The sequence below is a fragment of the Drosophila arizonae genome, chromosome 4 (genome assembly GCF_054131065.1).
Source record: "Drosophila arizonae isolate 15081-1271.41 chromosome 4, UAZ_ARI_1.0, whole genome shotgun sequence".
In the NCBI taxonomy this organism is placed as follows: Eukaryota; Metazoa; Arthropoda; class Insecta; order Diptera; family Drosophilidae; genus Drosophila; species Drosophila arizonae.
Window position 1 is genome coordinate 26,443,317 of NC_142924.1, and position 13,026 is coordinate 26,456,342.

General features: G+C 34.5%; 1 protein-coding gene across 3 annotated transcripts; it reads left to right on the forward strand.

The window, feature by feature from the left end:
* Positions 1–15: 15 nt before the first annotated feature.
* Positions 16–12,286, forward strand: LOC108612450 (fatty acyl-CoA reductase wat-like). 3 transcript variants are annotated; one of them, XM_089468622.1, is made up of 11 exons: positions 16–9,730; positions 9,816–9,974; positions 10,026–10,141; positions 10,200–10,267; positions 10,333–10,659; positions 10,841–10,950; positions 11,030–11,115; positions 11,185–11,294; positions 11,375–11,626; positions 11,700–11,957; positions 12,020–12,286. In XM_089468622.1, the coding sequence occupies exons 2-11, from the start codon at positions 9,863–9,865 to the stop codon at positions 12,099–12,101; spliced, it is 1,521 nt and encodes a 506-aa protein (XP_089324748.1). In that variant the 5' UTR covers positions 16–9,730; positions 9,816–9,862; the 3' UTR covers positions 12,102–12,286. The 3 variants fall into 3 exon arrangements, with proteins under 3 accessions (XP_089324748.1, XP_089324749.1, XP_089324750.1); XM_089468623.1 differs by having other exon boundaries at positions 16–9,700; XM_089468624.1 differs by having other exon boundaries at positions 16–9,974; positions 10,110–10,141.
* Positions 12,287–13,026: the final 740 nt, after the last annotated feature.

A 13,026-nucleotide genomic window follows, 5' to 3' on the forward strand; every position in this document is an offset into this window, starting at 1 on the left:
GGCTATCTCCATGAAATGTAGTCTCTAGTATTTGAAGTACGCCTTTTATTGGTAAAGGGGCGGATTATAACAAAAACCGAAATTCTATAAAATACATATGAACTAACATTTTAAATTTTGCCCCTATAGCTCCAAAGATGTAACATTTATACATAATTTTATTACTAATTTTCGATAACAAAATAACGAGACAAGCTATCGATTTTTGGAGATAAACGCGATATACGCGGTATATATACGGACTTTTAAAAAAATTTCAAGTTCTAGCTCTTATACTTTCTTTCTTCATACAGATAGACGCATAGACGACTCAGCTCGTTGCCCTGATCAATAATATATGTATATACTTTGTAGGTCCGCCACGCTTCCTTCTGCCTGCTAATTACATTTTAACAAAACGATTATCCTCCGATTTCCCATTTTCAGGGTATAAAGAGTAAGAAAGCTCTAGTCGATACTACTCGACTATAAGATCCCCTGATGTACATGCACACATGCACGCATAAACACGCATTGGTTGAAGTGTTGGTTTACTAATTGTTTAATAACTTTTCTTGTCGATAGACAATCTTCATGAAACTTTGAGATAATGATTATAACATGGATATGCATGCAGTTGCTAAAACACAAGTCTTTATTACTCGAAATACGCCTTTTACAAAGGTGATGGTGGGCGGGTGAATATAGGTGTGGGGGGTAAATTTTAACTCTAGCTCCAATAATGTAGGAGATATAATTTTATAACTGATTTTAATAAGGTTTTTAGACTCATTCACGAAAGTGAAATGAGTATATTGGATTTGTGCAATGTCCGTCATGCTGTCTGTCCGTCTGTCCGTATGAACGCAATCTATTTCGGCGCTATTGAAGCTAGAGACTTGAAATTTGGAAAACATACTCGTGTATATCTCCGATTTATAGTGCTAAAATTTTCCCGATCCGCTTACTAGGGGCGTGGCAAATCGGAAAATGCATTTTCCGATATACCAGAAATCATGGTTGTTGAAGAGCTAGAAAGCTGAAATTTGGTATGTAGGACCGCGGCGGCCACCCAAGATCACGAGCTATGTCGGATATATCCGCCAATTGGGGACGTGAGAAATCGGATAAAACTGTATCTCCTAAAGTTATAAACCTAAAATGCTGAAGTTTTGCACGTAAGCTAATGTTTTAGTTCTATAAAGATGGGTGAAAAAAATTATATATCTACGCCTAGGGGCGTGGCAAATCGGACCTGAAGATATAGTGATTTATCGAATTCGGCTATGTTTTGGACACTATTGATGCTAGAAACCTGAAATTTTGTATATATACGCGGGTTCACCACCCAAGGCCAACGAGCTATGGTAGATATATGTCCGCGCGAGTTATAGTTTTGTACTATACTTTATATATCTTTAGATGCACAAGCACAATAAAACTGTTAATCATTAATATCTTTAGATATTATAATTCTTGCTTTATTGACAATAAGAACTTCTGTTCTGTTCGGAATGAATCTTAAGACTAACTGTAAAGTATTTCTTGGCATATGCAAATGCCTGTTTATATATATATATATATATGTTGTTTTGTTTTATATATACGTTGCTTACATTTGTTGTTGCTAGCTGGGCATTTACAACGGAAGCGGCGAAGACGCTTACGTTATTTATGCTTTGGTAATTTGATCTCTTTTTAAATATTTCTGCATGATTATGCTGAGCTGGTCATTATTGTCATTCCCATGCACAAGTGCAATTGGTTGTGCAATTTGAATGAGCGTATTTGGTTGCATTGGCTGCATAACTCCTCCCCCTTTTGATGAGGGATTCTCCTGGATTCCTCTTTTACATTTTGTATAGATATATATTCCTATGAAGAGGAGTACAAGAGCAATTGATGTTATGCCAAAGCTATTGGAAATTATTGTTTGTGCTCTGATTTCTTTTATGGCTTTAGTATTTTTTATTTCTTCTAATATGATTTCTTTGAATGTTTGTTTTTCTGTAAAGTTAAATGAATTTTCTTCTTCTCCATCATCAGAGAACGATTGTATGTATATTTCCTGATTATTTTTATAGTAAGTTTGGTCAATGAAGATTGTACAATTTGTAAATTCTACAAGGAAGTTACCTTTTAATATTTCATTATTGGTGGATTCATTACAATTATATTGAATTATCTTATTTTCTGCGTTGCTTATTAGTAATGTGCCTTCATTTATTAATTGCATCTTAAACTCTATGTCTTCTATCATTCTACAATTATTCTTAATGGTACAGTTAGAACTTAATTTTAGTTCATTTATTGTTTTGTGTTCATCGTATGTGTAAGTTTTGTTTTCTATTTTTACCACTCTTTCGGGACTCATGTCGATTCTTTTATTTATTTGTTAGTGGGGTTATCAGAAATATTGTGGTTGTTATGATGTTAGTTGGTATTTTAATTGCAATGATTATGTTATTTTCGTGAGTCATGACACCCATGCGGATTAATTTAATTTTGTAGAAGTCTATGTTGTAGAGTGTGAATTCTTCGTTTGTTAGTATAGAAGGATGAAAGAGGTTGTATTTAGCTGACGCTATTATGTCTAAGATGGTGTCGACTTTATCGTGCAAAAATTTAAGGTTTAGTAATTGGTCGTGATACATAATGTCAGTTTTAATTATATTATTGAATGTTTTTATGCTGTTAAGAGTGTTGGTTATTTTTTCCCTATCGTCTAGTATTACTCCTTTTAAGGTGTTAATGGATTTCTGAAGGTCATTGTTTATTTTTACTTGTTCGTTAATGTTTTTTATTATATTGTGTTCGTTTTCTTGATTGTTAAGGAGATGATTCATAATAATTTCCCTATCGTCATCGTCCATGAGGCCGGTGAGCCACTTCTGAGTTTTCCCTATAACGTTAAGGAGACCGCGTTTTTGTCTTGTTAGTGGGTTTGGGGTTATTGATCTTATTTTAATTCTTATGGTTTCTATTTCTGCGTCCAACCTATGTCTGTTTTGCTTAACTAAGATTTTTGTATTGTTCTGTATTATGTTTGTTAATTCTAATATTTCTTGCGTATTTATTATATGTAGAACCATTCTAGAATTGTTCACCAGTTCCACTGTGCTCTCCCCTAGTGATACAAAACCGTTTTCAGCCAGGATTGGGGTTATATTGATCATTGCTGTCGACAGTGCTGGCAACAGGAACATGATGACGATTGTTATTATTACCTGGAAATTTGGTAGGTCTTTTAACATTTGTTGTATGGATATTTTGTAAATTAGCTTTTCTGAATTTGGGTTCTTCTTTATGTCTTAGGTTTTTATAATTCTTAATAAATCTCTCTGTTCTATTCTCCATATAGGTTTCCCTTTTATCATTTAGTTTTGCTATTTTTCTAGATTTTTCTGCTGACATTTTTTCGTACAATTTCAAGTGATCTACTTTGTGATTCTGTACTTCAAATGGTGTGGGTTTCGTGGTGGTGTGGTATGTGTTATTGTAAAAGTATACAGCTCTAGCCATTTGTTCGATTATTGGTCTTTTCGCTTCTATGTTTAGTGTGCGAATTTTTTCTGTTAGTGTGTTATTAAGTCTTTCGACGTCGCTATTGCCAGTGTGACTGTTTGGTTTAGTTGTATGGTATTCTATAACTTCCTTTTCTAGAAATTCTGTGACATTAAGACTATTAAATTCGTTGTCGAAGACAAATTTATGGACCACTCCTTTTATTGACAAGAATTGTTGAATGTGTTTTACGATTGTGACGCTATTTCTGTCGTTAAGTGGGAAGCAAGTGGCGTGTTTTGAGAATTTGTCGATGAATAATATAAAGGATTGTTTTGAGTTAACGTATGTATCTACTGTACTGACTCATTGCAAGTTCTTGGTGTTTCTGTAAAAGTAAAAGTTGTTCTTTATAGGATTTATATCGTATTTCCCACCACTACAAACGTCACAGTTATTGATTATTCTATTGATATGGGTCTTAAGGTTAGGGTGGTATATTTCGAGTTTAAGCTTCTGATAAGTGGCAACTATCCCGCAATGGCCACTCTCATTTTTGTGAAATAAGGCTATTTGGGTATGCAGTTCATCTTCCGACTCGATATCCCTAACGAACCTAGTGCACTTTACAAATTTTACTTTTGGTTTGGAAGTGTATTCCTTCGCTACTATTTTTTGTAATTGGTAGAACTCATGGTCACTTAGGTGTGAATAAACTCCTATTTTTCCTGTTGTTATTTCTCGTCGGAGGATGTTTATTGCTTGGTTGTCTTCTATGTCTTTCTTGCTAATGTAAATTCTCTTTTTGTCGAACACCTGTACGGTGGTTTCGAGTTTCCTTTCTGTGAAAATTAGCTGTACATTGAATCTGTTAACTGCTGTTTCTAGTATAGACATGTCGAAACCCTGATCCTCTTCTTTAGAATGAATCGATTGAGCTGCTAGGGATCTGTTGTCTTCATCGTTCGTGGACTCAACTTCTATTAGGTTTATTTCGTCCTCTCTAATTCTACTCAAAAAGTCAGCGATGTTATTACATTTCCCTTTTATATATTCTATGTGGAAGTTGTACTCTCCCAGACTGATGAGCCATCTCTGCAATCTTGGGCTTATGTCTTTGCCTGTATATTTAGCCATCAGCCATTTTAATGGTTGGTGATCTCTCTCGAGGTTGAATTCTCTACCATAAACATATGGTCGAAAGTATTTTACGGCCCACACTATGGCTAAGAGCTCTTTCTCTATGGTTGAATAGTTAAATTCGTGCTGATTTAACGTTCGGGATGCGTATGCAATTGGGCGACTTTCTTGAGAAAGGACTGCTCCCACCGCGAAATTGCTTGCATTACAGATAGTGAACTTTTTTGAAAAGTTTGGGTATCGTAGGACTGGACTATTTGTAACTAATGTTTTCAACTTTTCAAATGCTGCTATGTAGCTTGGGTCGTCGGTGTTGGTTGTCATGTTTTTCTTCAGATATCTTGACATAGGGAATGCTATTTTTGCATAATCTTTAACGAATTTTCTATAAAACCCTGTCATTCCTAGGAACGACTTAATCTACTTTGCAGTTCGGGGTAATTTTAAGTTCTGAATAATGTTTACTTTATCTGGGTTCGGTTTGATGCCGTGAGTGGTCAAGATATGACCAAGGAATTGCGTTTCTTTCTTTAGAAAGTCACATTTATCTACTTGAATTTTTAAATTGGCATCTTTTAAAGTTTTGAATATTTTTCTTAATGTGGTCATATGTTCTTGAAGGGATGTGCTGAAGATTAGTATGTCGTCCATGTAGACGACACAATTTTCGCCAATATAGTCTTTCAAGACTTCGTTCATAAGTCTCTGGAATGTCGATGGAGCATTTTTGAGACCGAACGGCATTCTGATGAACTCGTAGTGACCTGACGGTGTTGAAAATGCTGTCTTTGGTCTGTCCTCTTCTTTAACGAGAATTTGATGAAAGCCTTTCGCTAAGTCGAGGGTTGTAAAATATTTTGATCTACCCAGTTTATCTAGCAAAGAATTAAGATTAGGAATTGGGAATCTGTCGTCGACCGTAAATTCATTCAATTTGCGGTAATCGATGCCAATTCTGAACTTTTTTGACCCTGAATTATCGAGTTTTTTCTCAACAATCCATAAGGGGCTGTTATAGGGGGAGTTACTTTCTTTTATAATATGCTTAAGCATTTCTTTTATCTGTCTATTTATGTCCTTTTCGTGGATTTGGGGATATCTATATATTTTAGAATATAAGGGCCTATCCACTGTAGTAATAATTTCGTGGGAGATTTGGTTTGTTGCTGACAAAACGTCCCCCTCCCGAAAAATAGATCATCGGATTCCGCAAGTAGAGCTTCGACCGCTTGGCGTTCCTCGTCATTTAAATGTTCGATGTTGAGACGGTCTCGTATATCATCTATGTTTATAGGTTGCAGAGCACAAGCGTTGTGCATTGATTCTGGATATTCGTAGTCTAAAAAATAGAATTTCTTGTCTAGTAATAGTACGTATCGTTCAGTATTATTTATTTGAGCTTTGAATGCTTTTAGAAAGTTTTGCCCTATTATTGCTGAGAAATTTTCGTTTAGGAAATCTATAAGTTTCCACTGAAGTGTTCCTAAGTAGGGAATTTCTTTGGGGAAAGGTGTGGTTACGGCGTATTTTACAATATTAACACCGTTAAGAGTTTTGTAAGAGCAAGGTCTGGTGAGTTCAATTTTTGGGTACTGGTGTTCAAGAACTTTTGATTTTAAGATGATTGTCGTTGCACCAGTGTCGACTAAGCATCTGATTTCCTCCTTTCCTATTGTCCACGTTATTATGGGTAGGTTTGCCCTAGGTATCAAAAAATTTACTTCTTCTGCCTGATTTTCTTCCAAAGTTCCGATTTCCATAGGAGTGGAATCGTTCCTTTGGGTATCAACGCTTATATGAGACATTCTTGTTTGCCATTGTTTCTGTTGTTATAATTTGGTCTAAGCTTTTGGTTGAGTTGTGGTCTGTTATCTGGCTGTTGATTTGTTTGACCAGTGTTCTTGTTGTTATTAGGGGGCTGGCCGTTTTGACTTGGTCTGTTGTATGTGGTGTTGGTATTAGTGTTAGTGTTAGTGTTAGTTCTTGTGTTAATAATAGTGTTAGCGTTATTTTGCTTCTGGTGAGTGTTGTTAATTGTTAATTTTCTATATCTCTGTGATATAGCCCTGGGATGATCTAGTGCTTTAATGCTTGAATATTTTGTTTGTAGAGCATGCATAGAAATTCCTTGATCGACATGAATTCTGAATGGGGTGTCTATTTTGTTTATTAATATATTCAATAAATCTCTATCTACTTTATCGTTTTCATATATTTCAAACATGTATATTTTATTTATTTCACATTTTGCTTTTTCGAATTCTAAGAACAGCTCTCTTAAACTACTTACTTTAATGAATCTGCATCTGTCGAACACATCCTCGTAAATCGTCTTCGGCCGCATTTGCTCCATTAGTTTCGTCTTCATCTGCTCCCAAGTTGGTTCCATCCCCAACTGTCAGATGTAGTCTGCTGCTGCTCCCGAGACCTTTTCGTTGGCGACGATGCTGGTGCCGAATTGAATCAACAGCTCGTTTCCCTGGCATAGCGTCATAAGGAATTCAACGGATCTGATGAAGGCCAACACATCATGTTGATCATCCAGTTGTCGTAGTTGGCGAAATTGCTGAATAATATCTTTGTTCGACAACCACTGGTTTGGTTGTTGTTGTTGTTGTCGGAGTTGATTTAGCGCTGCTTCTTGCTGGAGTATGACTCCTCTTAGATTTTGAAATTCTTCTTCCATAATTGACTTTTCGTCGAATTTGTGGATAATGTTTTTGTTCTTTGAGTACCTTGGGTACATAAAGTTTTCACTTTGTTGAGTTGATTGTTAACTCACGAATCAGTTTACTGTTGCGGTTTTATTTTGATTAAACAGAACGCACTTTTTGTTTATGCGGATTAACTTCGGTTAAACAGAACGCACTTGTTCGGATTCGGCTGCGCCAGTTATAGTTTTGCACTATACTTTATATATCTTTAGATCCACAAGCAGAATAAAACTGTTAATCATTAATATCTTTAGATATTATAATTCTTGCTTTATTGATAATAAGAACTTCTGTTCTGTTCGGAATGAATCTTAAGACTAACTGTAAAGTATTTCTTGGCATATGCAAATGCCTGTTTATATATATATATATATATGTTGTTTTGTTTTATATATACGTTGCTTACATTTGTTGTTGCTAGCTGGGCATTTACAACGGAAGCGGCGAAGACGCTTACGTTGTTTATGCTTTGGTAATTTGATCTCTTTTTAAATATTTCTGCATGATTATGCTGAGCTGGTCATTATTGTCATTCCCATGCACAAGTGCAATTGGTTGTGCAATTTGCATGAGCGAATTTGGTTGCATTGGTTGCATAACTCGCGTAGGGGGCGTGGCAAATTGCAAAAGTTTATATCTCCTACAGTTTAACTTGGATAGTTGAGTTACTGTCAGCCTCTTCTATCGACGCATCAAAAATCATTTTTAAGCCTCTTTAGGGGCGTGGCATATCGAAAAATACCCTGTAATTTTCACATGTTGTGAGCATAAGAATTCAAATTTTGCATTTAGGTTACCGGTTGCTGGCTCTAAGAACTGGAGGAGTCTACGGCCACTAGGTGCGTGGCAATCAAAATTATAGTGCCCATATTGCGGCATTTATATGAGTCAGCCATCTATTTTTGTATTTGTACACATAAGTAGGCTTAAAAGACATTGATATCACGGAAGGAAACATTTTTATAAAATTAAAAAATAACTAAAATTTACAAAATGTGTGTGTGTGTGCGTGTGTGAGCTTGTGTGTGTGTGCGTGTGTCTTGTGTGAGTAGAAAGACGCGAAAAATGATTGAAATAGCTATTGCTCGAAGGGTTCAAGAATCTCACAGTCGAGCAGTCTCGACTAGAGCTTTTTTACTTGTTATTTATTTTTTACCTTTTTTATAATTTTACAAATTTTTATCACCGTCTCCTTCCACATAACAATAACATAACATAACAATAATCTTAAAAAATCTTGCAGACATATTTATGTGCTGTATTTTGATATTTTAATATTTATATTTTAAAAAGCTATATTAACTTAACTATATCTGAAGAGTAAAAAAAAAAAAAAACACGTAATCAACAGACCTAGGTAAATACCATATATACATTAATGATTATTATTATGTATCCTATTAAAATTTATAACATAACGTTATAAATATATTTATTTTTGGAAGATTATGAAGATACTTAGCAACTTGTTCATCCCGCATGACGAGTTATAAAATATATACATTATCTTATGTCTTTAGTCTTAAGTCTTAAGCTTAATGCTGTAATTATCTTATGTATATTTTTTGTTTTATTTGGAATATACGAAAGAGAGCAAATAAGCGATAGCGAAGAAGTTCGATGATCCCTATATGTTTACAGTAGTACAAATTGATGGCATGCTGGCGTTAGCATTGCACAGTTGTTGCGCCCATAGGTCAAAAAATGCATTCATTGCTCAATAGATCAAGGCCACCTAACTACAAATATGTCATAAAAATAAAAAGAAAGCTTAAAGATCTAAGCCTAGTTTTCTTGTTTTATGCCGAAACATCCACGTGTTGTCCACAGTAGCACAGTGTAGTGCCTTCCGGTATCACAGCTCAATATCAGGTTTTTGCAGCATTCAGTGAAAGTGATTATTAAACGTAGTGAGTATGACCAACACAAACAAATAATATTTTTTAACATTGGCCAGTCGAATCGGATATACTGTACTTTTATTTTATAATGTAACTAATATGCAAATAATTAAATGAACGAATATCTCAATACTTATCGCATAGTTTGTAATTTTTGTAGTCAATTTTTGTTTTTAATTATTAAACAAATTTTTATAATATTTTATACACAAATTTATAATAATTTATGATGCTTCTAGGTACGCAATTTTTACATCGTCCAATATTCATATATTTAATATGAGATCTGTCTCAATTTTAAGATTGAAAAAAAAAAAAAAAATTAAAAGCATTTTAAAATGTTGATTTTAAGAGTATGGGAAAATGGTTGTGAACAATGCCACTCACACTTGCTAGTTAAACATGCGAAGCGGCTGAGGATTGAAAACACAGCAAGAGAGTTGCAACACTTGCTTAGAGGCGGTTGGTTTCTTTTTTAATTCCAATTATTGAGTATGTTGGATAATATATTAAATATAATCTGAGTCCCCTTAAGATACAAATATAACAATCAACAAATACTTAATAAAATTTATAGCCTAATTCATCAGTTTTGTGAGTTCTTACAACTGTAGTACTAGGAAAATGTATCAATCGAACACAGTTTCAATATTAAATGAGGAATACTCAAATATACGAAAGTTTTTTAACAAATCGAATATATTTATAACGGGTGGAACCGGATTTTTGGGAAAGAGTAAGTAAAATTGATGAATGAAGAAGATACACTTGAATGTTTTTTCTTTAGTCTTAATAAACAAACTACTTGCATCGTGCCCTGCTTTAAATACAATATATTTGCTGGTACGTACTAAAAATAACGAAAGTGTAGATGCTCGATTGGATGAAATGTTTGCGGATCCGGTAAATATTATGTTTCTACTTAGAATTTATATTATTGATTAAACCAAACTAATTTCAGGTGTTTGAAAGCCTTAAACAAGTTTCTACAAAGTATACTTTGCACTTAAAAGCGATTGCAGGCGATTGGTAAATTGAAAATTAGTTTTATAAAACCTATTTATATATATTATATTTTTCATTTTAACCTACAGTCTGAAGCCTGGCTTGGGATTAAACAGTAATGATCGTCAATTATTAATAGACCACGTTGACGTTGTGTTTCACATGGCTGCGACTGTTCGATTTGATGAGAAACTGAAAAGCGCTGTTAAAATAAATGTTCACGGTACATATGATATAATGCAACTCTGCAAGGAAATGAAAAAGCTGAAAAGTGTTGTCCACGTATCCACGGCGTACACACATTGCCCTCGAAGAACGATTGAAGAAAAGTTATATTCGACCCAGAATAATCCCAAAAGTCTAATGCTAATGGCTGAGTATATACCCGATAAGCTCTTGGATTATGTAACATCCATGTAATTATATTATAAATTGAATAACGATACTAGTTTTATATTAATTCATATTTAAACTGATTCATACTTAGTCAATTTAATTTTGCTAAAATGACAATTGCCATTCGATAATTATATTTTTAAGTATCCTAACTAATCAATAAGGTAATAAAGTAATTTAAAAAATATTGTTCGATTGCAGTCTCCTGGGAAAATGGCCGAATACGTACACCTTTACAAAAGCCGTTGCTGAGGACGTCATTCGAGTTTACACTGGTATACTTCCTGTTGGCGTATTTCGTCCTGGTATTGGTATGCTTCTTCATTTATTTTTTTTTAAAACTGTGATCATTTCCAACTAAATACTGTTCATGATTTGATTTTTTCCTAGTAATATCGACTTATCAAGAACCAGTGAGTGGCTGGATAGATAACTTTTATGGGCCAACTGGAGCAATAGCCGGAGCAGGCACTGGGGTATGCTTTATGTTGTGTTATTATTCATTTTTAGCAATAAGAAATTAATGTACAAATATTCCCTTATAGTTGATACGCACATTACAGTGCAATCCAAAAGCCCTAGCGAACATGGTTCCAGTGGACTTCTGCGTAAACAGCATGATAGCTGCTTCATGGGATATATATGAAAGGCACAAGTAATGTTTTGTGAAACTAAATCGATCTTCATTGATTTATGTATCTATGATATTTTTACATTCAACAACTATCATCGTAGTGCTAAAAAATTTTTGGCAGATATACCGGTGTATAACTTTTGCACACCCAACGAGAATCAGTTAACTTGGGGCGAATTCACAACAAAGAATACAAAATATGGTCTAATGTACCCAACATCAAAAGCAATTTGGTATCTGTGCTATTCGAATGCCACTAACAAAGTATCCCATATGCTTTCAATATGTTTTCTCCATTATTTACCTGCGCTTTTCATTGACTTTCTTTGTTTGTGCATTGGAAAAGAGCCACGGTAAGTACAGATATGTGTATGTATGTCAATGTATAACTTTTTAATTGCGTGATATTTATTACATAAATTGCAGATTACTTAATACTTATAAGAAGATACATAAATTCATAAATGTGATTTCCCATTTCTCCACTCGTGATTGGGACTTTCATATTGATAATGTTCAGAGCCTTTGGAGTCGAATGTCGAGCATTGATAAGACCGAATTCTTCTTTGATATGCGCCAATTGGATTGGGATTTTTATCTTCAGCAATATTTTCGTGGCATACGCAAGTACTTGTTAAAAGATCCATTGGAAACCATACCAAAAGCATTAGTTAAATGGAATCGGTAAAAATGTTTCTAGTCACTTTTATTAGCTACCATGAAATATTAATATTTTTGCTTCACAGTTTGTATTGGCAGCATCAAATCCTTAAAGCTATCATTTACTTAATTCTAATGATTATAGTCTGGACGTTCTTGAAGAACTAAAAAAAGAGCATGAAGCATTAAAACCTATTTCTCAGCTGTTTTCACAGGAAGAAATTATGAAATTATTATGCAATTCGACAATAACCTTTGTTCGAAAACAATTAATATGATAGATGTATTGGATTTTATAAAGTATATATCTGGAATATGGGGGATCCAATAAAATATTTTATTATTAGCTACAATCTTGTTTGTAAATAACCCTGTGAATGAATACACTTGACTTTAATGGGGTTTAGTTGCGTATTGATCTTTATTCTTCTGAGCCTGGGTTTATATACCCAGACTCATGCATAATTTCAACCCTTAAATCAGCGTCTATTGCTGAGTGTGTAAGGCTCAGCAATGGTCTATTACATATTCTTATCTTATCGCTGAGGTTGTAAGGCTCAGCATTCGTCTCTTACATATCTGACTCTGGGGTTGCAAGGGTTGGTGTCCATTTGTCTATTTATAGAGTCTGTACAAGTGACCCTTATCTTTTCCCAGCGCACTACCTGCTAGTCGTAGAGTGCGTCGGAGGCATGTATTCGATCTTCGTATATTCATATGTTCATGCGTGAACACCTGTGTAATTTTTCTCATAAAAATGTAAATTCTCTAAAATGCTCTTTTCAATATGTGAAACATGCTCCTCCACTGATTTTGATATGCGAATTGTTAATGACGTCATCCATCTGACCGCGGAAAGGAATTAGCTGCTGAAACGAATCAACCGCTGCACGGCAACTTCGATCATCAATCAATGGACATATGATAAGTTTAGACCAGTCCATTATGGGCGATTTGTCGATTTTGGCGGCATAAAGTCTAAAAATTAAGCTAGAAGCGTAATTTTTTTAGACTCATTCTCGAAAGTGAAATGAGTATATTGGTTTTGTGCAATGTCCGTCTTGCTGTCCGTCCGTCTCTCCGTATGAACGTA

Coding starts and splice junctions, on each gene's coding strand:
- LOC108612450 (XM_089468622.1), top strand. CDS start 9,863: ATGTATCAATCGAACACAGTTTCAATATTAAATGAGGAATACTCAAAT. Junction 9,975..10,025: donor AACCGGATTTTTGGGAAAGA/GTAAGTAAAATT, acceptor TTTTTTCTTTAG/TCTTAATAAACAAACTACTT. Junction 11,295..11,374: donor GATATATATGAAAGGCACAA/GTAATGTTTTGT, acceptor CTATCATCGTAG/TGCTAAAAAATTTTTGGCAG.